Source organism: Prinia subflava, chromosome 2 (genome assembly GCF_021018805.1).
Source record: "Prinia subflava isolate CZ2003 ecotype Zambia chromosome 2, Cam_Psub_1.2, whole genome shotgun sequence".
Taxonomy (NCBI): Eukaryota; Metazoa; Chordata; class Aves; order Passeriformes; family Cisticolidae; genus Prinia; species Prinia subflava.
The window spans coordinates 96,724,131-96,749,588 of NC_086248.1; the positions used below are offsets into that span (position 1 = coordinate 96,724,131).

A 25,458-nucleotide genomic window follows, 5' to 3' on the forward strand; every position below is an offset into this window, starting at 1 on the left:
TCAAACAAATATGCCTGTTATAAATTCTGCCCTCCTTAAAAGTTGAAATGAAAATCAGAATCAGCTTTTCACTGCCTTGCAACACACCAGACAGTATTTCCCAATGAAATGCTTATTAAAGCACAGATTACTGGGCAGCTCTGCTCCCTGGGGAAAGGCAGCATCCCACATCTTGGGGCTTTGATGATTTCTGCTGGGTCAGCTCTTTACTTTTATTTAACAAGAAAGCTGACTTTGTAGCCCACACACCATCTTATTGTCTTGGCTCCTCTCAGCTATCCTCCTTTTGGTTTAGATCTCCTGTCCTAGAAACCATCTATATGAATCAGCATGGATACTCTCATTAGAACAACTTTAATCTTTACAAGACATTTCAGGGAATACTATAGAGAACTATGTGAATAAAGTGAATTCTATCAAGCCTTTTTATTGCTCTGACAGCAGCTAATCCAACCCATTGTCAAACCCCAATTATGAACGTGTGAGAAAATGTACTAAATTTCATGTACAACTGCACTCCACTTGCTTTCTTCCCCCACTCTCCAAATCAGCAGCGAGAACTTTTGATACCAAAAATTCCTTCTTAAAAAAGAGGAAAAAATATAGAATCATCCTAAAAGATCTGGTATCACAAATGTCACAGCAGGGAGGATTTCAAACCCTCATTTAAATTAATAACTCTATACAAAACAGTCAAATTGAATACATATTTAGCTTTTAAAATTACGTTGCACTTCACATAACCCATGGGCAGCTCCTGCCCTGCATGAAACATCAAGGCTACCATAAACCCAGCTGGGTTTTCCACTTTGGAATAGTCAAGACACACTCAATGTGATCTTGTGAATTAAACCAAGCAAGTTCCCTTGAGCAGTCACTGTCTCATCTCAAGGAATCAGAAGTGGAGTACATTTATGCACAGGCTCAGAAACCTGTGTTCAAAGTGCAAACTCATTATAAACTGTGGTAAGGTGTGACACAGCACTGTGCCACTTGAAGGAATCACAGTTGTTCCCACATGTATTTGGGAAATAATCCAATTTCCCCCTTTTCTCAGCTATTCAATAAAATCATTGTACGTGTCTCCAAACACAAACAATATTTGCCAATATCACAGAATTGCAGGATCATTCAGGTTGGAAAAGACCCCTGAGATCTTTGGAAAAGTCCAATCTGTCACTGATTGTCCCCCAGACCATGGCACTGAGTGCCACATCCAACTTTCCCTAAACACCTCCAGGGATGGTGACCCCAGCACCTCCTGAGGAACCCATTCCAATGTTTAATCACCCCTTCTAGGAAGAACTTCTTCCTAAGGTCCAAATATACACACACACATATATACACATGTATTTACATACACATACCTGTATACCACATGTAGGTATACAGCCATATATCTACATATATATACACACAGATACACACCGTGTGTGTGTATATATACACACATACACCTATACATGTACATATATATATATATAGGAATACTTTGAGTATATTTCTTTTGCCCTATTCATTTCACATGTGAAGCAGCAGCAGCCAGCCTCAAGAGTAGAGCTATTAAAGAGGACAGAAGAACGACAGAAAAAAATATTTTACAGAAAATTAAAATAAATAAATAAAATAAACTCTAAGGCCTATTTAAGGCCTTTCTAAAGCCCTCAGAGGCAGGGCCGAGGTTTGGTGCTCTCCTGCCAGAGAGCAGGCCGGATGCTCAAGGCCCCTCAGCCAGAGGGGGACAGACGAGCCCCTCTCCGGCTGCCGGTACCGGGGGTACCGGGGGTACCGGGGGTGCCGGGGGTGCCGGTGGTGCCGGTGGTGCCGGGGGTGCCCGGCGGGCGGGCGGTACCTGCTTGATGCGCTGCTTCAGCCGGGGATCGGAGACGCGGCCGGGCCGGCACCGCATGGCCGCCACCCCCCCCGAGCGGAGACTCCATTTCCCGGCATGCCGCGCTGCGCGGGCCCGCCCGGGCGGGGCTGGGCCTACGGCGGCCGGGAGGGCCCGAGCGCGGCGGGCGCGGCGGCGGCGGCGGCGGGATGGAGTCGGTGGTCTTCATCTTCTCGCTGATCGACTGCTGCGCCCTCATCTTCCTCTCCGTCTACTTCGTATCCTGCTCCTCCGGCGCGGGGCCGCGGCGTGGGGGCACCGGGGGGTTGGGGGCGCCGGCGGGGCCGGTGGGCTGAGGGCGGCGGGGCCGCGCCGGGCGGTGGCCGCGGGCCCGGCGGGGCGGGCGCGGCGCGGTTCGGCCGGAGCGCGCTCGGTCCGCGGGGCCGCGGCGGAGCAGGGGCAGGAGCGGAGCAGGGAGCGAGCGGTGCTCGGGAGGCACCCGGGCCTAAGAAGTGCGGCCAGCAGAGTTCCCATTGCAAGGACGCCGTGCTCTGTGCAGCTGTGGGGCTCCTCGGCAGGCAGGGCTCCCATGGCCTTTGTTGGAGGCTGGTCCGCAGTCTGTGCTGGCCGGCGTTGTTGCAGTGTAAAGGCACAGATTTGACTTCTTCTCTTTACTTTTGTCAAAAAAAAAAGAGGACGGGCTTTCACATTCTTTCAGTCCTGATGGGATTTTTCAGGGTATACCCAGTTCTTCTAGCAAAACCGCTCCAAAAAAATTCATCCTAGAGGGATAAATTGTTTGTTGAAAAATCAACAGTCTTTACCCATTCTTTAGCAATAGGAGAAAAAAATCTCTTAATGTTCATTTCCTTGGAAAAAAGAACCATGAGCTCTACAGGAGACAGCATGGAGAGGTGCACACGTGCATCCTAAGCCTTTTTTTGAGAGGACTTGTCTGTCTGAAATATTCATATTTCAGTCTGAAAGTTCATTCAGTAATGATGTTACTCTATTACTTCCTAGCGGAGTATTAATTAATTCAAGTTGTTGTAAATGTCGGGGGTAAAAGAAAAAAAATAGATTCACTGCTTAAAACTGCGCAATTTTGCGAGGAGAGTTTAAAAGTACATTGACTTGTCCTGCCTATTAAGGTTTAGTTTGGAGGATTGTAGTAACAATTTTGATACTAAAAGCACTGAGTTTGCCTCCCTGGTCTGTTTTAAGGCCTGAACTTTAGCACTTGTGCAACAGTTGCCCTTGCGAACCTATAATAAAATCACTTGGCCTGATGATAAAATGTAGCCAAGGCTTCTATCTAAAATAGGAGTGAGTTGTAACTAATTGAAAGGCGCCTTCGAGAGAGCAACATAGAGCAAGGCAGCGAACGCTGAGAGCAGAGAGCTCTCCCCAGTTTGTTGGCTAAAAGTGAAGCTTTGTGTATTCTGAATTAGCATACACTGTTTCCTTATCCTGAACTTCAGATAATCACGCTATCAGATCTGGAATGTGACTACATCAACGCTAGATCGTGCTGCTCCAAGCTCAATAAAGTAAATTGTTCTTTGCACTTGCTGTGGTTTGAGAAAACCACATCCTTCATCTGAGCATTGCAAATAACTGGGGTGTGATAGGTGTCTGAGGAGCCTTGATTGGCAGTATTTTGCATGTATCCCTTATTTCAGCCTGCTTGGCTTTTTTTGGATGTCCATCTTTCAGCAAATTCCATCACAAAAGTACCATTTTAAATTAATCTGCTTAAAACCCTTAGCATTAAATCAATGTGGCCTTCCCACATGTCTGTTCATTTTAGTTTAAAGGTATTTTTTCTTAATGTGAGAGGGAATGGTACAGGATCCTGTCAAGCCAAGATCTCTGTAGTTGCCAGGGGCTGACCCAATTTAACAATGCCAGTTTTTATATTGATCAGCTCTCTTATCTGTTCCAAGCCTGGGGCTGATTGTGCAGGTTTTAATTATCTGAATTCCTAACCCCACTGTTCTCTGCTGTGAGCTCTGTATACTTTCTGAGTTCTCTTTCTTGAATGCTTGTGCAGTACAGTTGTGTTCAGACTGTGCTGCTCCCTAGAAATGTTTGTATGCTTGGGAAAAGCACCTCTGTTACAATATCTCAGGGCCTGATTTCTGCTTGCTTGTGTGGAATCTGCCTGAAGATACTGATTTGTCCACACTGATGGAACCACATACCCCTGCTGCCAGTTTTTCAGATTTTATGTGGTTATAATCCAATTATAATCCCAAATAGATGACTTGTTCATAAAGGAATTTACATTTGTGCATGTAACTCTTTCCTCTTTCCCCTTTTTGCAGTGGGTGGTGCCTGAGCTGATTGGCCATGCTGTTGTCACAGTATTAATGCTTATTTCACTGCACTGGTTCATCTTTCTCCTTAACCTGCCAGTGGCCACATGGAATATATACAGGTGAGTGCTCAAGGGCTTGTGGGGTTTCTTTTAGCACTGTTACTAGTTTAGCTTTAAGTGTAGTACAAAGATGAATGATAGGTCATGGTGAGATGTTTCAGTTGTGTTCTTGAGCTGCTTCATTGATCAAACTGACATAATTTCTTGTCATTAAAATGAGAAGGAACCCAGCAGTGCAAAGGACATGAAGCTTTTGGCCTTTGCTTGCATTCTCTTTAGTGCCCAGGAGTCTCCATTTGTGGGTGATTCCCAAATTCACAGGAAATCATAGCAGATTAATTGGGATTATGAAATAGTACTGAAAGCAGAGTTAATAATGCTTTCACGCTGTTCCTGATAGTGCTGTCAGTTGTGTTAGTTGATAGTGTTGGTTTTGCCCCCATCCTGCAGGTTTGCATTTGGGAGGGTTTGCAGCCCCTTCACCCCAGGACAGCTGTCAGTGTCACTGCTCTTTGTGCTCGGGGCTGCCACCCTTGGAAATGGCCGAGTTACCAGTGGGGGTTTCCATGTGGTAACACGGGGACTGTCAGTTCAAACCATGTCCTTTTATCTGGTATCATTTGGTGTGTGGAGAGCTGGCCCTTCACAGGTGTTCAGCTGGTGGAAACTGGATCTGGGTTTGTCACAAATTACCTGCAGTCACTGTACTGAGGGAACCCAAAAGCCCAAATGTTAAAAGTACAGGTTTGGAAAGCTGCTGTAATTCTTGTTGGCCTGAAGCTGCCAGGGCTGTTTGCAGGGATGGGTTGAGTTGCTGCTAGAATTAAACAAGAAGTTTTCACACCTCTCATTAAAACAAAGTTGAGGATCTCTGTACTGATAACCTGGTGTTCTTGGGCAAAATAGCAGTGCTATTTAAATATTGATAAATATCACCCTTGTTTTCTACAGAACTGCCAGCAAAGCCTTCAAATATTTCCAAGCTGGAGAAACATGACACAGTATAACTTTATGCTTAACTAATACATGTTGCCTAAAAACACACATAGGTCATGGTTTTGCCTGGTTTTGTTTGCCCCACCCTATGTACAGCTGTGACCTATAGAGATCAATATTTGGTTTGGGATCTGCTGGCAAGTTTAGGGTTTGATGTTTCATTTAGGCAGGGCTGAGACACCACAGACAGAAGGAAATTTCTTTGAGGCTGTCACAATTTCTTGTGCTGGTTACCACTTTGCTACTTCATTGTGTGTACTTATATTAATTTTTAAAGTAGCCACTTGCTTTCCCTTCTAAAACTGGTCAGAGGGAGTTTTAAAAGAGAAATTCTATTTCTACATGTCAGGCAGTAAGCTTTGATTGCTCTTTTGTATTGACAACTCTCATTTTATATATGTCCTAAATAGCATAAATATTCTGAATATCCTAAAATTCAGGATTGTTCCCTTAATTTTAGATGTGCAATGTAGGCAATTAGAAGTCAGAATATTAGGCCTGTATCACTAATCCTCCCTTCCTTCTGTGGACTGAGGAGTTTCTCCCACATTAATAACCTGGACTATCCCATCTCTGGTGAAGGAGTTGGAGGCCTGCAAAAGCAAGTGTGGGGTTTGGCATTTTCAGCTCATTAGGACCTGTAGTGATAGCACAAGGAGAACGGGTTCAAAGTAAAAGAGGGGAAATTTAGGTTAGAAATACAGAAGAAAAATAATTCTGTTGAGATTGAAGAAATCCCTGCTTTGCAGTGTAAGTGATAGAGGGAAAGGTAGGATAATCTCTTCCTCTTATTCACTTGTCTTTAAAACCTCCTTAATCCCTATGACTACCTGGCAGCTACAGGCACTATTGGCTTAATTTAGTAATTCTCTCAAGGATTTCAGTGAGAGGAGAGAGGTTTTGTGCAGGAAGGATATCAGAAACAAATCCTGGGAAGGATAAATTAGCCAAAAACAGCATCAAGAGAGACTTCCAAAGTTGAAACATGTTTATTGTAACATCCTACTGGCCCTTCTTGTTCAGCACACTCATGGTATTTAACTTTTTTTTTGATGAATTTTGTAGTGTCTCCAGTGAGACAGTTTTGTCTTGCATTCTCCTTGTTCTAAAACTCAAAGAGAAGCATTCAGCTTTTTTTTTCTTCTTTGTTGTACAGATCTCCTTGAGAAAATGGGTCCAAATAATGAGATTCTTGCCATGCATTTACTGAAAGAGTAAAAAAAAAATCTTTACAATTCAGTGAAAATTCTGCTCATCCCTTTAAAAACTGGGAAATCTAGAGGGAAGTGTCCTGTTGCTGTGGTAGCAGCTTCCACTGAATGGAAATCCTGGAGGCACTAATGTATATTTATTAAAGCTGATGGTTTACTTGTTTGCTGCAGAAGTTTTTCTGCTGTGTGGAGGATGACAGCTGGCTTGAGCTGGGTTTGTCAGCATCCAGCAGCACTTATCCATGGCTCAGTTCCTTAGATCTCGAATGTAGGCTGTCCTGCCTGTGGGCCTCTTGGAAGAAATGCCTCACAACTTACACAATTAAATTGCATCCTTTAAGTGTCACCATTTTTTAAAAAAGCACAATTAATGCATGCTGGTTTTATGGCACTCATATCCCAGACATGTAAGAAAATGATGCATTCTGTTTCTAGGATAAATTGGTACAGGAAATGTGTTCCTCCTTTCATTCCAATACAATATGTTGCATCCCCAGGAAACGGACAATAATTTGTGTTGTAACACTAAAAACAGAACAACCATTCAAAACTTCAAATTTAGAAGAGAATTTCAAACTTTTGAAGTTTTATTAGCATTATTTAGCATGAACTATTTTTACTGGGACACCACTGTCTTGGGTATTGGTCTAATATGCTGCAGTGCTGTTCAGTGCCTCTGTGACAGACAGTTGCTGTAGGCTGAGCTCTTTCTTTCCCAGTGTCCTACTGCAGCTAGAAAACCTCCCTGTTGCTTGTTCCTTTCCTTCCCCTCCTGTTATGGAAATGAATATTGTAAGAGGTGGGGAAGTGCCTTTTGGACTACAAGCGGTGCCACTAGAGTAAATGAAGGAAATTGAACAAGTGTTCTGTTCTGAGACCAGGTTTCTGCTCCAGCTTTAAGACAAAGAGGTAAATTCCTGTATGGAAAGAGTCTGGCTCCAGGAAGGTAGAGCCTGTATAACGTCTTACAGAAGTGATGTTCTAGCCTGAGCTCAGCTGCAGTGAGAACTTCATGTGCTCCCTCGAGAAATTCTTCTGACAAGAGAACATGCTGCTGGCTCAATTGTCACAGGACATAAACATTTGGTTTGCTGGTTTTATGCTTCCTTGGCTTACATTCCACTTTGCTTCACCCAACTTTTGTCCTGATGTGGGTTTGGAGGGCAGAACTTGACATCTCAGTTCTGCCCTCAGTGTGCTGAGGTGTCCCAGGATGCTCTGACAAAGGCACAGTAACAGCACAGATCCTTTGCCCAGGCTGATGCTGGCTCATTGGACCACTGGAGTTTGTGGTTTTCTATGTGAGGTTTTTTGCTAAATAAATTACTGATTCTTAGTTTAATTAGGTTTTTTTCCAGTCCCTTTCCTCTAATGCGCCTTTCCGCTGTGGATAAGCGTTTTCCCCATGACAGCAACTAACTGTGAACAGCAATTAAAATGAACTGGAATTGGCTATTACCTGGAACCTCTCTCTCATTTATACGTGGGAAGCTGGGCTGATGTTTTTAGTGCTTCTTGTTCTCTTATTATTTGTGGGTTGAGGTGGCAGAGATAACTGCAATATCCAGAACTCCCTTACCTTGAACTGTGAAACAACTCCTCAGACGAAAGTCCCTTCTTGGCAAGCTTTCCCCCGCCTCTTGCCCTGACACTCCCTAATGTTTCAGTGATTACATTTTTGGGTTTTGTTGTGTGGTTTATTTTGTTTGGTGGTTTTGGGGTTTTGTTGTTGTTGTTGTTTTGTGGGATTTTGTTGGTTTCTGTTGTTGATTTTTTTGGTTTTGTTTGGGTTTTTTTTATTCTTTAACTTTCAGGTACATTATGGTGCCAAGTGGAAACATGGGAGTATTTGATCCCACAGAGATCCATAACCGAGGACAACTGAAATCACACATGAAAGAAGCCATGATTAAGCTGGGCTTTCATCTGCTCTGTTTCTTCATGTACCTTTACAGGTTAGTTTCAAAAATTGCTCCCAAGGAACAAACGGATTGTCTGCCAGCTATTTTTATCTCCTCTATTCCACTAGTGTAATTGCTGGTATTCATGTCTTAGCTTTTTGCATCCTGCTAAGCCTCAGTAATATATTTTGACAGCTATCTCTGGGCTCATTTTATGCCTTTATTCATTCTGATCAAACACTGTTTGGAAACTCAGGCTATTCCCTGATCTCAAAACCACAAGTACAACGTAGAGTTACATGCTTTCAGCACCTACAGTAAGTGGCCTGTTTAGCAAGGAAATACTCTTGAGGACCAAGTTTATTTTACAAGTTCTGTTTTTTAAATAATGAAGTTGATCTGGTTGAGTTACAACTAGATGTGTTCTGTGATAGGGCCACTTACTGCAAGGTGGCAGAGCTGCTGCTCCTCTGCTGCAGTATTGCTTCTGCAGCCTTGTCTTCCTAACAAAGCACACACAGGGGTGCCTCGACTCTGTTTCAGGTTCTCTCAGTGCAGCTCTCCCATGACAGTGAGAGCTGCTCCTGCTTGCACAAGCGTCAGTAATCCACTGGTATCATGTTTTCTGTTTTGTCACAGTATGATTCTGGCTTTGATAAATGATTGAGAAGCTGAAAGAGAGCCCTTAGCTGCCAGATTGGGTCATCACTCCAGTGACTGGCTGTGGAGCCACAGACACCTCCCGAACACACCTAGATCAGTGTCGTCATGCAGTATATTTTTCCTCTTTGAACAAGAAATATTTTTCTGTATTTTTAACATAAAATATTTTCAAAAGACATTGGATCTGTGTAGCAGTTGTTTTTGTTCCTTTATGAGCCAAACTGCTGGAGCTGCCGTTTCTGTAAGATGAAATCCTTGCTTACAGAAGTGACCTCAAAGGAATTAAAGGGGGATAACAGAAACTCGTTTCAGCAGCACAAGCTGGTAACGATAGTTCCAGAACACATTTAAGTGCAGCAAAGATATCTGATTCCTGCTGAGAGGTGTCAGGATGAGACTCTGGCTGCCAAGCTGTCCTATCAGAGCCTAATTTGAAGGAGCATTTGGAGCAGATTTCAAAGTGGAACAGGAGCACAGCTTGCATCTTTGTGTTGGTATTCTTTCCAGACAAAAATCAATGGAATGAAAGTTACATTTTCCTCCCATTCCCCACTGCCCTGCAGCAACCTATGTGAAGTCTTGTATTTGGATGGATTAAGATCCCTTTGGTGGACACGACACTTGTGTGTAAGAGTGCAGATAAACAAGAACCACGATTAATACTTGCTTTTTCCCTTCAACTCCTATTTTTGTACATCATGGACATCCAGATAAAGTAAAGATCATATTGCACTGGGGTGGAGTTGTTTACAAAGCAAATATCCACAGTTGCTACTCCCTGAACCTGCTGTTTGCATGGCCAATGGGGTGAAACAAGAGTCTGTCTAGCTCAGGGAAATGGTCTGGCAACCCATCTCCCCACTGACTCCCGTTCTGATGTGACTCTGCTTCAGTGACACCAGCAAGTTCTCTTTGTGCAGCTCTTGCAGCGGTGATAAGTGTATAAACCTGAGTTTGTACCCTCCCTGTCCAATAACTGTCTTCAAGTTTTTTATATGTGCTTGCAAACAGGTCTCTTGGAACAAACACATCAATTAAAACTTTAAAAATGCACTTCTGTAATCATGTCCAAATATTTATGAGCTTTTTCTTCTTAAGTATTTGGGTTTAAGTGTGCAGCTGGGGGTCACAATTGTTTTCAGGGCCAGCCTTGAAAAGGCAACACTGATGCTTTATTGCTGTAGATACCTTGTGGTCAGTGTTTGTTCTAGGAGAAGTTTGGCTTTAAATTTTTGATGGATGGAGTCCAAGTTCAGCTGTGTTAAAGATGAATAACTGCTGAAAAGCATGCTCATTAAAAAAATAACTAAGGAAACAGCTACCCCAGCTGGATGCCACTGACTACCTGACAGCACAACAACTACAAAAAGTACTGCCCTATAAAGCCAAAACCCAGACAGGAGGTAGCTCTGGAGAAAGGAGAGCAAATAAAACTTCAAGAGTACAAAGTCAGTAACTTTTTTAGCAGATTATGGTAGGCAATAAATGATTTTATTTATGTGTGAGAAAACCCTACTACATACATTTTGGGTGTTAGAAGAAAGGGCCTAGGTCAGGTCCTTGGTGTACTGTTGGCAGTAGATACATTTCACTAAACTTATTTCACACTGAGAAACATGAGTATTAACCTCATTTTATTTTAAGCCCATTACTCAAACTAGCAGCTTGATATCTTATTCTAAAAACATGATGAATAAGTTCTCTGTTCACTTATATCCAACAACTGATTATAAGAGTTGTAAAAACCTCAGCAGCAGGTTTCAGAGACTACAATTCTGCTGAATAATTACACTGGTAATGCTGAAGCCCTCTTACTGTACAGGGTCAGTGCCTGCTTCAACAGAGATCTTCAGAGGTCAGTGTTAGCTACAGGAAAAAAATGTACTTGTAATAGCTAAAACAAGATTAATTAGCTAGAAATAAGGATACTGCAGTTATGTCACTCCTGGGAGACCCACAGAGCCTAAAAATTGTTTTGGTCGTAAAAAAACAAAAAACAAAACAACTGAACCGAAGCCTATCATACAGAATTCAAGACAACTAGAAATTTGAGACTGGTTTTTTTAAAAATTCATCTAACTATCACTATAAATTGGTGTGAGGTCAAATACAGATTCCTTCCTATTCACTCAGACCATTTCCCTTTGGACTTGAGGTATCCAAGTATAACTTTGAGAGGAACCATTTGCTGTGATTGATGGAAAACTCCTAATCAGTGAAAATAAATCAAAGTCCTGCAGGGATTCCAACTTCTAACTGATGTTACTGACCTTTTCCTCACCCACAATCTACTGCCAGGCCAGCTTGCAAAGTCCTGCATCAGTTTTCAGAGAGATTACGTAATAGTTAAGAATTCTGCATTTGGGGGGTTAGTTATAATGTGTAGAATCACATGTTTTCCCATAATTAATTACAAATTTTGGTTATTGAGCTTGTTTTTTAAGGAATATACTTGCCTCCTCCATCTAGTAAATGACTGGTTTGGTTTTCTAGAGTGGTTCTGTGTTGTTGAACATGGTGAATCAGTGGTCTGACCACTAAGAACAATTCTACATGCAGGTTAACAATCAACCAGAAACTCTGATAAGCCCAAAAAGGCAAATCTTTATCTGTTCAGGATCGTCAGAGCTTTGTTCTTTCTTCTCACAAGAAGCTCCCTAAGATTTTGTACGAGTGCCCAAAGACCATTAATGCCTTTAAAAACAGGGGGTATGATGGACACTGGAGGCAGCAGTAGGAAAGTCTGGGCTATACCTTACGAACCACCACGCAGTTATGAGTCCATTCATTCACCACCCTGGCTTTGGCAGAAGCAGAGGCACACAAGCCTCGCTGGTCACCCTTCAGAGCTCTGTTAGAGAGAGGAGACAACTGGCACTGCATCTGTCTGGGACGAGCTGACAGCCTTGGCACGTGCAGGACACCCAGGGCAGGACCAGGCAGCACAGAGGGCACAGGACAATGTGTAAAGAAGGGCTCTCCTCAGGCAGAGTTTGGATTTAAGCTAATTAAGAAACACATCTACTCTCAGATTCCTTGTGGAATTTCTTTGAAGTAACCCGAATGATTTTAAAAAACAAACAAAAACCCCCAAAAACACATTAGAAAAAAACAACAAACCCCAAACCCTCAGGACTGAAATCTTACAAATGCTAAAATGTCACAGGTCTGTAGAATTCATATACCTGTTTCTCTTGCACTCTTCTGACCCGTTAAAGACAGACAGGATGGCAGATGAAGCCCAGCTTATTTGGCTGGGTTATTCACCTGCTGTTTATGGCTGAAGTGGATCTGCAACTGAACCCTCCTGCAAATCGCAGCAGCCAAGGGAAGTGGCACAAAGGAGGACATGCAGGGGAGTAAGGCACAGCCCTTCTCTTGGCAGCTGCGTTAAGCCATCGTTATCCATACACTGCCTCAATCGTAAGGGAGAGAACAGACTTAACACAAAGGTGCTGCTAGAGGGAGTGAAGACTTCCAATCAATACAAAAGTTAAAAGAATTCAAAAACTGAATGCACGTTGAATGCAAAAGGTTTGAGTCTGGAAAAATTCAGGCACAACTTTTTAACACAACATGAGCTAGACCCGAATAAAAATGCAGGACAAAGACGAGGTTCTGGTTTAAGGCACAGGGAGGAGGGACAAGCACACGGGGTCAACTGGAGGGAACACAAAGGCAGGAGATCCAAGTACTTTAGGAGCACCTTCTTACTATGAAGTATCAAAAACCCTCATAAAACTCACAGATCACCTACAGCAACCAGTCTGATATTTAAGCAAGCTGCAGCAGTAAGGAGTGATGGATTTCACAGAGCCTCAAGGGAGCAGATGTTGAGCAAGTGAGATAAGCACAGCCTGGGACACGGGCAAGTCAAGTGCTAAAGTACAGCACAAACACAAGAGTGAGGAGGATTAGAGCCAGACAGTAGAGCCTGGGGAGCCTGAGCACAGCACTGAGTGACTCAGCTGCAGCTACACTGCCACAAATTAATTTTCCTAGTGAGGAAGTGAAATACTAGGGAAGAAATCTATAATTAATGATCAAGAAATTAACATCCAAGTCAGTCATATAAGTGAAGTTAGGGAAACTAGAAACTATTCATTCCAGTTATTTATTGTTTATTGAATTGAAAGAAAGGGAATACAAACATTTCTGTTAAGTGCTGTGCACCAACATGGAAAAAGTGTATTTTCTTTTAAAAATCCTAATAAAAACAAATCAGAAGTTAATGTAGTTCCAATTGAACAATTTTTAAAGATATGTTTAAAATACTACACATTTATAAAATAAAAAAGTTAAAACGGTGTTCTGTAAATAATTAGTAAAACAAGTGAAAATAAATACGAGACCCAAAGTTCTTATGTTTTTAATGTAATATAGCAAAGAAATTTTTAACTACTTAATAATATCTGAGGAGAGTAACAAAAATCCAGAAAGTTTAAGAACGCAATCCTTTGAAACATTTAATATCAGTCCATAGCAAATAGTCATTACATACCAAAAGCTCTAAGTGTTAACTAGTTCCACCACAACTCCATATAAATCTCGACAATTTAGAAATCTTGAGATCAACAATAAAGTTCTTTTCTTGATCTCTACAGCTTGGTTTGTAAGTACATACATGCTTTGAGGATCCATTTTGTCCCACATGTTTTCAAGGAGCCAATAACTTTTTCCATCTGTGCCTAAAAATGTTAAGTTTCAAATCTAGCACATATACCCTAAGAATGTAAAATGTTTATGAAAAAAGATGGGGCACAATGAATTTCAAATTTATAAAAATATACTGATATTAACCAAAACCTTCTGGTCAAAGGACACTTCACATACACACGACTTAAAGTATGCAATAAAACATGACAAGTACCTAGAACATTTGGTTCTCTGTCTGTTCATGGAACACACGCACGCACACACTCACACCAGATGGGAGGAACACTCTCACAGATGTTTCACTGAATCGAGATTATCTGGATGAATAGACAGAAAACTTGGCTACAGTTTATTTCAACTAGAGGCAGCTACTGCAGCAGTAGTTCAACACTGCACACTTCAATTAAGTCCACCCTGTTTAAAAAAAGTGTCATAGTTAATGATTTTGCTTTCTAGACATTGTTAAAAATAGCAGTTTTCAAAAATCAAGTATGGCAGCTGAAAATGGACTCAAGCCAATGTGGAAAAGACAGGAGGAGGGCAAAAGGAGGATTAGCCATTTATGGGATGGGTGTTCCTCTTAATAGTCGTCTCAAAAAGAAATTAGATACAAGTGTATTTTGTAGCTAAAAATATGGACAAACTATTGAAAGTGCATTTTTCCTCCTCCTCCTTGAGTTACAGTAGTTTGTTTGTTGGTCAGTAAATCCTGCTTTTTATGTCCGTTCTTTTTTCTCTACCTCCCTCCCCATTTGGATCTACACCATATCCCCTCGAGCTACAGCTAATTATACAAGTCCTGGCTTCCTGCTAAGGAAGCCTTTACAAGTGATTTTGGGTGGGAGTATCACTTAGCAGTGTAAAAATACACAACTAGACACCAACTCCCAACAGCAGACAGAGTTTTATTAAACATTACCTGGTTGAAGCCAAGTTGAGAAGTAACTGGCAAGATCTGGGCAGATTTCTAGCTTGCATCTTTGCTCCAATCATAAAGAGAAGTTAACTTTAAAGTTGGAGAACTTTAGAAAAGACAGAGGGAATTTAAAAACAAAGGTGTCATTGCCCCCACTTCCCTCCCCTCCAAAACATGAACAGAGCTACCATTTTTCCCTTTTGTGTTCCATTGTGCCTTGAAAATTACTTACCTGAACAGCTAAAGAACATTCAGATAATAAATGCTTCAACATGTTTTTTGAGATCTGCCTTGATAATAACCTGGGGCTACTGTGAATGTTTGAAGCCAGGTGACCAGAGAAAGTTACAAAATGAGTGCACACTTACAGTATTTTCCTCTCTAAAACCACGGGCCTGCTGACGAGAAATACAGGAATTTATTGTGGGTGTCTACTTGTTCCAGCCTTACACTCCAGCCTATGAACATTTTTAAGCACATGGAAATCAATGTGTTGCAAATGAGCAAACTGATTTGGGTTTTTTCCCCTCCACCCCACCCCAGTCTCATTTCACCGTCTGTGCACAAAAAGTATTGGTACTTTTCAATCCACATAGTGTGACTATGCAATGTGTTGGAAACAGTTTAGGTTGCTCTTTCATCTCAGGGTGGGGATGGTACTCATTGCTGCATCTCTAATGGCAGCTGCTGTGGCACTGAGCAGCGTGGCAAAGTGAAGATGAGTCTCCCCTTTCTGTCCTGCCTGCTCGTGGCCCAGGGGGTGCAAACAGGCTGTCACTGAGACACTCTGGGAGCACTGCCCCCTGCTTGGGGCTTGCCTTTACACGGCAGGGCTGCACCAGGACACTAAGGGAGAGAGATCCCACATGTGCCTCTCCCTAACGCAGCTTCTAAATACCTCAAGTGTCCTCCAGAGGGACAAAGCAAGTCCAGAAGAGCGGGGCAGTGTTCTGGCAGAGGTGCTAGTTTGAATTCCTAACTGCACTGCCCTGGAAAGCAGGCATCAGCCCACAGCCCACCCCAGCTGTACCAGGGAAGGAGTCTCACTCTGGTTAGTCATGGACACCACATAGAAATGCCTGAGGTGAGACCTTAAATCTACACTTGAGATTTGATCCAGCCTTCACCACCTGCCTAAATTTCCCACTTTATTTCCATGAGTACATAGTGCCAGACCATTGTATGAGACATTAGGAGACATCAAAACCATTATTCTCCTTACGCTCTCTAAACAATGTTTCGTTTGAAAATGTAAGTTCCAGAGTAACACAATACTAGAATAACTTCCAAGATTCACATGCTGGCATTGCTTATGAATTATACCATGTTTTGAACATGTAAAACACTTTTACAATTTACTGTTTACAGTTTAGGTAATTAATTTCTCCTTAAAATTGTTAAATTTCTCCCCAAGGTTTAGCTTACTCAAATCTGACCATGGGAACTTGTCTGTTTTCCTGCAAAATAAAGGCCACAGGCCTGACTCATCTTATACTGTCTGAACTAGGAAGGGAAACAAAGAGCTTCCTCCAGAACTGATTAAAGGAAGAAGGTACTGATGTATCATCTTAAGTTTACACATGTATTCTCAGTGCTGTGAAACAGTAATTGCTATCAAAGCTGTCACCTTAGTTTTAAGGCTGAACATTAAGTTCCTACCTGGTTTTGGAGGTATTAGAAGGCTCATAAGCCAGACTCGGGGCTGGTTTCAACCACAGCATCAGAATCTTAACTCATGCTTAAGTCTGCACACAAGGCAAGACAAACACACACCACCGGATGGCTGGAATCTAAAATAAAAAAAAAATCTAACCTGCTAACCTTTGTTTTTCTTGGAAACACCACACTCCCATTCATCAGTGGCTACACCTCTCTTCCCAGGAATTCCAGCAAACCTTCCCCCACCCTTCTTCCACACGTGACTAATAAGGACACTAAATCATTATCTCATGAAAGGATGAAGTCCACACTTCTGCTCACATGACTCCTGGTGGCATGCCCTTCCCTGCTCCTTCCTTACTTCACAGCAGTACCAACACTACCTTTCCACCCAAGGTGGCAAAAGGGAATCCAATGCCATCCCATAATGGATTTGTGTGTAGTGCAGAAGCACAGAGATGCCAGGCCATCTGTTTATGTCAAAAAGAATAAACATTTAAATTATAAATGTCTTTGCTTTTTCTTAACATGGGACATTAGTGGAACTACTCCTAGATGTGTCAAGATGTTCACGGCACCAGCTTGCAACAAGGTCTGGGAGAGGCATTTAAATCTGCAAACTTAAAAGTATATTCTCAACAAAATCTGTCCACCCTTGTTTATCAAATAAAGAAAAAATTTCCATCATAATACAAGTGTTTAATTATGATTTGTACGTAAATTACTTATACAAAGTGTTGACTTTGTGAAGAAAGAACTCTTTCAACACATTCTTCCCTCAAAGTGTAGTCTACCTTTTACACCAGCATTGTTGCATATATTTACGTAATTAAAAAAACCAGAAAGACCTCTTCTTGTTTCAACTCTTAGACTGGTGGTGCAGTCTGAATGCTTTTTTTCTTAACTAATACAGTTTATCTGTTAAGATGGACAGCGAATTCCTCCATCTGAAACAAGCTTTACTGCCTACATAAATCTCTTTCCAGCCACTGCTTTTGATTGGGTCTCAGGACACTCCAGAAAAGCATCAGTGATACGGTGTTTCACGACACTTCTTGCATTGTTTTAATTCCAAATGTATACAAATGAAGTCATTTTAATCCTATAAATAATTTATTTTTAAAAAATTGTGCTGTTAACCCCTTTGCAGGGCAACGAGCTATGTGAAAAGTACAAAACTTTTTGTCAAATGTGATACTGAGAGTGCTTTTGACATAGTTCATTGGTTTATCCTCTCAATTGATAATATACTGCGCAACGGGCAAGGCTAGAATCCATGAACCAAGCTGCAAAGATCTCGAGCTAAGTAAGGCGGAAGAGACTTGAGAAACAAGAGAAGGAAATACTTTCCTATCCAATGTATACTCTTCAGACTAAAGCACTCTTTCTATCAAGCCTTCTAAACTGTTAAATAAAGTGTTCCAAACAAGCATTTAAACTTCATTACACAGAAGAGCAACAAGAACAGTAGCCTGCCAGACAAAAAGGCAGGAGGGAAAAATATATATACTGAGTTCAATGGTTAGCCTGAATGTAGCACAGTTCTTCACAACCGATGGGGGGGTAATTTCAACACGGTGTCCAACAAAGTTCTAAAGACGTGCTTCATCTCGACTGGTTACTATGAAGCAAAGGTGGTAAATGTTTGGCCCCAACTGGGCTTCAGAAATGGTTCTTTTTCATGACGAGCATGTCTGTCCAGCTATCAATCATGTTTGTTTGCACCAAATCCCAAGCCATTTAAAATACGACTAATTAAGTTAAACTGAAGTCGTCTGCTCCAAATTCGCCATCAACTATCCATGCTACTGCATTCCTCTGAGCAAAAACAAAAACAGAGAGAAAGAAAGAAATCACAGCTTGAAGATCTTAGCAACAGTTCATATTTCTATCATAAGGTAATTATTACAGTGTATTTACATAAATTTTAACTGAACATGCAATAGTTAATAGATCATATACTGTAGCTAAACTCCATGCTTAAAATTTCTTATTTTAGATAAAGTTATTCATAACAATCTAGAAATTATTTTAGTATGTTAGGTGTGGGTACTGAAAAAGCATCTGGTCTGAAAAGAAGTAACACATATTTACATACAAGTTCATGGGGAGTGTGCTAATTACAGAGCTGTCTTGTCACCCACTCAGGATTCCTAAGTGGTTAGGTATCACCCCATGCACCTACACCTCTTGTGAAAGCACTGCTGTGAGAAACCCATTTGCAGTGGTTTGGTTCTGATGGCACTTACTGGTTCATTTTCTGGAGGAACTAAGAAAGAGTGAGCAAGCAGCTCACTGGAGAAAACCAAACAATAAAGCCATGAGTAAAACCAGCTGGAGGACAGGCTCTGACTCCTTATGGGGGCACTCCGGGTGTTACAGATTAGCCAGGCTGGTCCACCTAGTCCAAGACTAGAAGCAAATATATCAAAGCACTGGAGCAGGGAGAGGAGGTAATTCTTCCTCCTAATATCCTTCCACTTTCAGGCTTTTTTACCTAAGGGACATTCTGAACTAGAGGTGTTTCCTTATCTGCCAGCATTTCATAGATTTCTCTTTGATTACTTTGCCCAGGTTCCCCTTGAAGCCACATCCATGAGGTCCTGTGGCAACAGGATATACTATAAATCATTTTAATGTCTCCTGTAAATTCTTACTGCAAGGTTGAATACATAATGACAGAAGCATATAAAGCGCACAACTCCTCCCCAGCAGTCATCTCCTTAACAATCCTGGGGGAGGCAGGAAGGGCTGGGAACACCTGAGTGCATTTTGGCAGCAAAATAAAAGAGTATTGTCTCTCTCCTCTGGACACAAATGGTTACTGATGGGTAGCAAAGATTCCATTTCGTAGAGATTTTCTCAGGTAAAACTTTATGCTCCCTCTAGACATTGGAAATTCCTTTTGTAATCATTGCAGTACCACTACTCAATTTGCAGTGTGGTTAGAAAGCACTGTTTAAACCTTAATAACATTGTACATTACTAAACCTAAGCATTGACAGCAAGGTTTTTATGGAGTCTGCATAAATAATTTAATATAATCCTAAAGTCTTAGCGACATCAAGGTTTTCTACAGGGCATGTCAGAATAATGCTGGAAATACTGGCTGTATCTTTTTTATTCCACAAAATGCACAACTCAGATAAAAACCCACAGTAACACCCTAGGAAAAACCAAAGCAAGCAGTGGCAGATTTTTCCGTGCCGCTGTTTTTACCTTCGATATCCTGGTTGTCTACGAAAGGCGCTGGTCCCCATATCCTAACGGTGCCGTCGTCGGAGGCGCTGGCCATCATGGCCGGGACCTGCGGGTTCCAGCTCACGCAGTTCACCGTGCGCGTGTGCCCCGTCAGCTCCGCGATGGGCAGCTCGCTGCGCTTGTGCCAGATGTACACCTTGTGATCTGCACAAACACACGGAAAGGAGCCTCAGCAGCAGCCCTGCACAGCCCCACCTGTGCGGCCAACAGCACTTTCGCACCAGCTCTCACTGAAACCCACACTGAAAACACAAATCTCGAGTGTGGAACGGTACTAACAAATTTTTTCTTTTAAAAGTGATGTGAAGAACGCAGGCAAAGCTCTTCCATTAAGAGACACATTCTCACATTCTTTTTTGACACCTGCAAGTCTACTACACTTGGTATTTGAAGAGAAACATTTGACTGCAATGCAAATAAGACAATACAAGGTGAAAAAGAGAAACTAAATTACTCCTTAATTACAGGTATGGAGTTGTAATCTTATTCAAAAGGAAGACCTGCAGATCTTTCCCCCCTCAAATACTTGTATTTGCAAATTATTAAATACATTATAAAGTCATGAGTACTAACAATAATTATAACCACCTCCTGCTGATGAGTACCAGATAACATCACAGCTCCACAGTTTATGAAAAACATCTTAATACTAAAAACCTGTAACACTCCACTGACAGCGCAAACGGAGCAAACGAGGGAGGGCAAAGCTTAATGGCTCAAATTGTGAGCTATTACTGTCTTTGACAACCAATTATTGTGTGGTATTTAAAGATATCAATTTGTACATATTAAAGTAGATGCAAATAAACCTACACATTCTATTTTGTGATGGGAAGCTTTTAATTACTTCTAGCAACATGCTAGAAATAGAATAGGGAACTGGTTAGACACTACTGCAATGTTTAGAGAAGAGTATTTCTTTATAACCAACCATATTTAAGAATAAAGATCTGTGGAATATTCCAAACAGAGCTATATAAACTGGACAAGTATGTATTGCTAGTATTACACAAAAGCCTAGTATTGTGGTCTAGCAATCAAATGGAAGTATTTTGATCTATTTGAAAGGCTTTCACACATATGTCACTCTGAAGGCTCAGGAAACAAACCAATCTTCCTCTATTCCTCCTCACAGCTCCTTATAAAACAAATTTGCCCTCTGACCTCCCTGCTAGAAAAGCCTCATGGCTTTTTCCCATGTGGTAGCTCTTTTGTCTGGTGCTGAACCAGCTCGTTTGAGGGTACCACCTTCACAAGTGCTTGTGTTGATGCAAATGCTCTGGCTGTGCTTCCATTCCACTTAGGATTTCAAGGGGACTGTGCATCCATGCCGTTCATCAAGCACCACAATTCACACACTAGACACATGAGCCCCTGCTCTGTCAGTTAACCCAAGCCTAAAGACAAAGCAGCACCTTGGTTTGGAAAAGAACAAGACAGCTACATTAAGGCAGCAGCCAATTCCCCTCTGAGATAGAGACCTCTATTTTCCTCCTATGGATGCACTTGTCAGGAAAACCCCTACCTAGCTGACAAGATGTTTTAAGAGGTTATGACAATGTGATCAACTACTTTTTAAAGCCAGCTATTAGAATGTGACGTGTTATTATTGTTTGCTTGTTTTTTAAAAATAGTCTCAGTAGCCACATCTGCAAAAAGACGACAGCTTCAGGCAGTTCAAATCCAACATCACTTCCTTACCATCATTTCATCTACAGTGGTTTTCAAACAATGAGACAATAGAAAGTCAAACTGGGGTGGGGGGAAGGACTGGTGCACTACAGTAATTACACCTATTACAGTTATGGATAAAAAAATGCTGAACTTTCAGGCACTCAGGTCTCAAACCAAGAAGCTTGTCCAGCCATGAGAAGAGGTTCTCACTGGATTGGAGGACTGGAGGTGCTCTTCTTCAGTCATATTCCACTGGATATAGTCAGAGGGTGAAACTTGGTTTCATTTTAGACATATTTTGTGTTTTCCAAAAACAGACAGTAGGAAATGCCTTGCTTCCTAAGGACTGTGAGTTACACAGTACTCACAGTAATTTGTTTACATATTACAAGTGTAATTCTTAGCCCTGCATAAGCTTGAATTTTAAGTGACCTCCATGACAAGTGATGACACTACACGAGAACTGAACCAATTCAACACAAAAGCTTTTAACCAATTTCTACTCTTGCCACAGACAGCTGAATAAAAACATACCACAAAGCCTTTAATCACCAAGAAACTCTACCAGACTACGTCAACAACTGCCTAATTTGAGGCTACTCTGTCTGTAATTAAAATGATTCTACTGAAATTAAAATAACCTCACCACACCTGTATCTTCAACAGGCAAATGAAGCTGTTATTTCCCAGAAGGACATTTTATTCAAACCAGAAGTCTAAATATCATACCACAAAAAGAAAAATCCTCAAGAACACCCCACCCACTTCTAATTAAAACTGTGCAGATGCTTTTGCTTTAGAGGAGGAACACAAAGGAGTCATTAATGTGTTCTACCTCTGCCATCCTCTCAGAAGACTCTTTCTGCCAGCCCACAATTACTTCTTGAAGTATGCCACAATCTCAGCACGCCTCAAATTTATTTCATGAGCCAGTTGGTTTGCTTTTATAATGTTGTTGTTAGCAACTGTCATCTATAAGATGAAGGTATAGGAAGCATAGTGTTCCAGTTTTCTGCACAAAGGAGAATGGTGTTACCTTCACTGCCACTCGCAATGAAATCTTCATTATGACCTCCAAAACACGAGTGAATTGTGTAAAATCCTTGTGTAACACCTTGATACTTTCTCACTAAAACTCTGTCTTGTAAGTCCCATAAGTGAACTCCCTGGAAATACGAAATATAAAGAATGTTATTTTATCATTAAATATTATTAATGGCATTCTTCCAAACAATGAAAAAAACACATGGAAGTGCACTACTTTGGAGGCAAATTCGGTACTGTTAGTAGGAAAAAGAGTCAAGATGGATTAAATTACTAAACTGAACTTTCACCCTTAGGTCCCTTCCACTCTAAAAGCTTTACTCTTACCCAAGGTTTCAAAAGCAGAAATAGATAAATAAAATCTATGCCCCCAGACATGTTTGGTGCCACAGTTCTTGCCGTACTTGGCTTCTTAACCCAACAGCCAGATAATAACATTTAATAGTACATATATCCCAATATGAAACTCTTGACTATACATCAGTAAAAACAAACAAACAACAACAACACCCCACAACACAAACCAAAAAACCACAGGTCTCAAGATTGTCTTCTTGTCAGAGAATTCCATGCTATATTTATGAATATTGAAGCCTTCATATTACACAATATATGAGTAGTTAGTATGAAACATTCCAACTCACATCTAAATATTTAAAAACAGGTAGCAGTTGCAAGCAGATTTATTTCCCTTTCCCTGCAACATCCCCAACTCACCTGAGTTGCTACATTTAACAAAGCTAAACGGCCATTTTTTGAAATAGTAAACGACATAATAGGGTGATCCTCTTGTACTCTGAAATAGTAAGACACGAGAGTCAAGATAACAAGATAATGATGCAACACCAAGACAACAGGCATGTCCTGTCTCTGCAGTATTATCAGGGAAAAACAGTTCCAAATCTGAAATTAGGTATGACTCTGTACATCAATACAAGTCAGGTCTGCAATACTTGTTTATACTTAGGCCAAACACCAAGACCAAAAGGGACTTCAGATCTCAACTCCTAAATTCAAGGCAGAATCTACTAAAATATATCAGAAATTGAGAGGACTACAAGTATTTGTGATAATAGAAATGCCAAAACATCCACCAGAAACCTACTCCAGTGCTTAGGAAGTTATGTCTAATACTTGATCTGGTTGCTGAAACTTGCTCACTAATTCTTGTCCCATCTTTTGAGGATATTTAATAACTCATTTCCCATCCTGTCCCCCACACCATTCCTCAGTTTTCTTCTGACACTAAGAAGCAGGAATTCAGAACCAAAAAAAAAGGAGGTAGTTACATGTTCCTGTCTGTGAGATCCTCGAAGTTATAACCCCGAATTCGCTGGTGTGTGTCTGACGCTAGAACAGTTTTCCCATCACTCAAGCACCAAAGGCATTGCACTCTCACCCCTTCCCAGGAGTCAAGGAGATTACCATCTAAATCCTGAGCAGAAGGGAAAAAACAACAAACATTCAACCATTAGTCTCAGGCTTCTGAGGAGCTATGACACAAATAAAAATATTTTTCACTTTCTACTCAGAGAATTGCTACAGAAAGCAATCTGACCCTCTACAAGGGAGGGCTTAGTGAATTAGGAGTTGGTTGTCTTAACTGAGGGCTTGTGTTCTCTGCCCTGGACAGCAGAGAACCCCTCCTGTCACTTATTTCCTCATGCATGACATGTGCCACCTGCACCCCATCACTGAGCTGATCTTCACAGTGAAGTCTGCATACCACATTGTTATTCTAGGAACCAGTTGAAAAATAATCAAGAATGTGGTGAAGCTGTGGACCACCACCCCAATCCAACACTAATCAAGTAATGAGGGTTTCACATTTCTGTTTTCACTAAGCAAAGACAGCATGCAAAAACTAAGATGTAGTCAAAATTCGGTGGAATAAAAACACTTGTGGACAAAGGTACTGCTTTTTATCAGGTTTTTTTTTTTTTCTGAAGCAGCTAAGGAAAAAACAATTCCAGACTACAAATCATCCTTGAGACAGACCAAAGATACTCAAACCCTTCAAACTGCTCCATACAAAAGTGCAGCTGAAATATCTGCATTAATGTATTGCTTCTTTGAATTACAAAGGATCAGAAGCTTCAGTGTACACACACAAAAAACCTGAAAAAGCATCAACCAAACTTTAATTTCTTGCATTGCCTTCAAAGGGACAGATGCAGAGAACTTACACACTGATAGAACTGTCCACGCTGCCCTCCCGTTACAAAACGCTTCCCATCAGGATTCCAGGCCACGCTTGTTAAACTGTCTTCATGAGACTGGCTCATCTTTGTCCTCAGCTCCCCAGTCTGGAAAATAAACAAAGGCAGCAGGGCCTTACACAGAACCCTTTCCCAAAAAGGCACTGGTAATTTTATCTGACATGAATAGTGTTTGGAAGCCTATACATTTCAACAGGCTTATTAAAAAGCAACACATTTATGAATAATGCAATAAAAAGGCAGAACTACTTTAGCATATCCAGTGAATCTGGACTTAGATTTGGGACAATTTCTTTTGTCTCTCAAATCAAGGAAGATGGAATAGCTGGTGTGTCAGACAACTGAAAGATTTTGAGTATAGAGTGGAATGAAAAGAAATTGCATGAACAAGCAAAGAGAATGACAAGCACTATCAAATAAAAAAACCCAAAACACTGAAAAAAAGGAGGCAGGGAGAGATGAGAAGAGGTGACAAAATAGATTTTAGTAAGAAGTTGGGAATATCACAGCAGTTAGAATGTTTTCCTCCTTGAACTGAAGTTCTCCATGCCAAAATTTAGTTTCCAAGCCTGGTGTATAAAGCCACCGTTTCACCAGACCGAACACCAATGAGCAGCATTGTCAGCAGTGCTCTTCACTGAGCCAATTTAGTCAATTAAACAGAAGAAAAGTGTTCTAAGGGTAAAGAAAGGGAATGGTTTTGTTTTAGGAAACTAAATTAATACAGAGTCCAAGACAGCACAAGGAAGTCTATACAGCTGTCAACTGAGGCAAGGGAAGCTTTTGTATCAACTCAAGTGCCCATAAAATTCAACAGCAGAAAGTGATTTTCAAATTCATGGAGGGAATGGCAAAATGCCCAAGTGTCTGACGGAAGGATGACATTCTGAAATCATACACTGAAGCCTCTTTCACTAACATCACTGGGAGGCTTACATGAAGTAAAATAGTTTGCATCTTTTACTACTTGTTAAAATCACCAATGAGCAACTGCTTCCCTTTAAAGATAATTCTGCCCCCTGCTTCTCTTGATTCATTTGCTGTCCT

At 41.2% G+C, this 25,458-nt stretch overlaps 3 protein-coding genes across 3 annotated transcripts in view; 1 reads left to right on the top strand and 2 right to left on the bottom strand.

Annotated features, from left to right (window-relative positions):
- NVL (nuclear VCP like) overlaps positions 1 to 1,979 on the bottom strand; it is a 38,114-nt gene extending 36,135 nt beyond the window's left edge. Inside the window, exon 1 of the mRNA XM_063391111.1 lies at positions 1,853 to 1,979. Coding sequence (XP_063247181.1) covers positions 1,853 to 1,909 — 57 coding nt within the window. The 5' untranslated portion in view covers positions 1,910 to 1,979. The remainder of the gene's footprint in view (positions 1 to 1,852) is intronic.
- CNIH4 (cornichon family AMPA receptor auxiliary protein 4) lies at positions 1,952 to 10,035 on the top strand. The gene is made up of 5 exons (XM_063391118.1): positions 1,952 to 2,109; positions 3,313 to 3,381; positions 4,159 to 4,271; positions 8,233 to 8,373; positions 8,959 to 10,035. The coding sequence occupies exons 1-5, from the start codon at positions 2,041 to 2,043 to the stop codon at positions 8,984 to 8,986; spliced, it is 420 nt and encodes a 139-aa protein (XP_063247188.1). The 5' UTR covers positions 1,952 to 2,040; the 3' UTR covers positions 8,987 to 10,035.
- Positions 10,036 to 13,080: 3,045 nt separating this feature from the next.
- Positions 13,081 to 25,458, bottom strand: part of WDR26 (WD repeat domain 26) — a 31,672-nt gene continuing 19,294 nt past the window's right edge. Inside the window, exons 9-14 of the mRNA XM_063391112.1 lie at positions 24,379 to 24,498; positions 23,482 to 23,627; positions 22,910 to 22,988; positions 22,185 to 22,314; positions 19,433 to 19,618; positions 13,081 to 18,031 (exon numbers count right to left, since the gene is read on the bottom strand). Coding sequence (XP_063247182.1) covers positions 18,006 to 18,031; positions 19,433 to 19,618; positions 22,185 to 22,314; positions 22,910 to 22,988; positions 23,482 to 23,627; positions 24,379 to 24,498 — 687 coding nt within the window. The 3' untranslated portion in view covers positions 13,081 to 18,005. The remainder of the gene's footprint in view (positions 18,032 to 19,432; positions 19,619 to 22,184; positions 22,315 to 22,909; positions 22,989 to 23,481; positions 23,628 to 24,378; positions 24,499 to 25,458) is intronic.

Coding starts and splice junctions, on each gene's coding strand:
- CNIH4 (XM_063391118.1), top strand. CDS start 2,041: ATGGAGTCGGTGGTCTTCATCTTCTCGCTGATCGACTGCTGCGCCCTC. Junction 2,110..3,312: donor TCTTCCTCTCCGTCTACTTC/GTATCCTGCTCC, acceptor CCTGAACTTCAG/ATAATCACGCTATCAGATCT. Junction 3,382..4,158: donor GCTGCTCCAAGCTCAATAAA/GTAAATTGTTCT, acceptor CCCTTTTTGCAG/TGGGTGGTGCCTGAGCTGAT.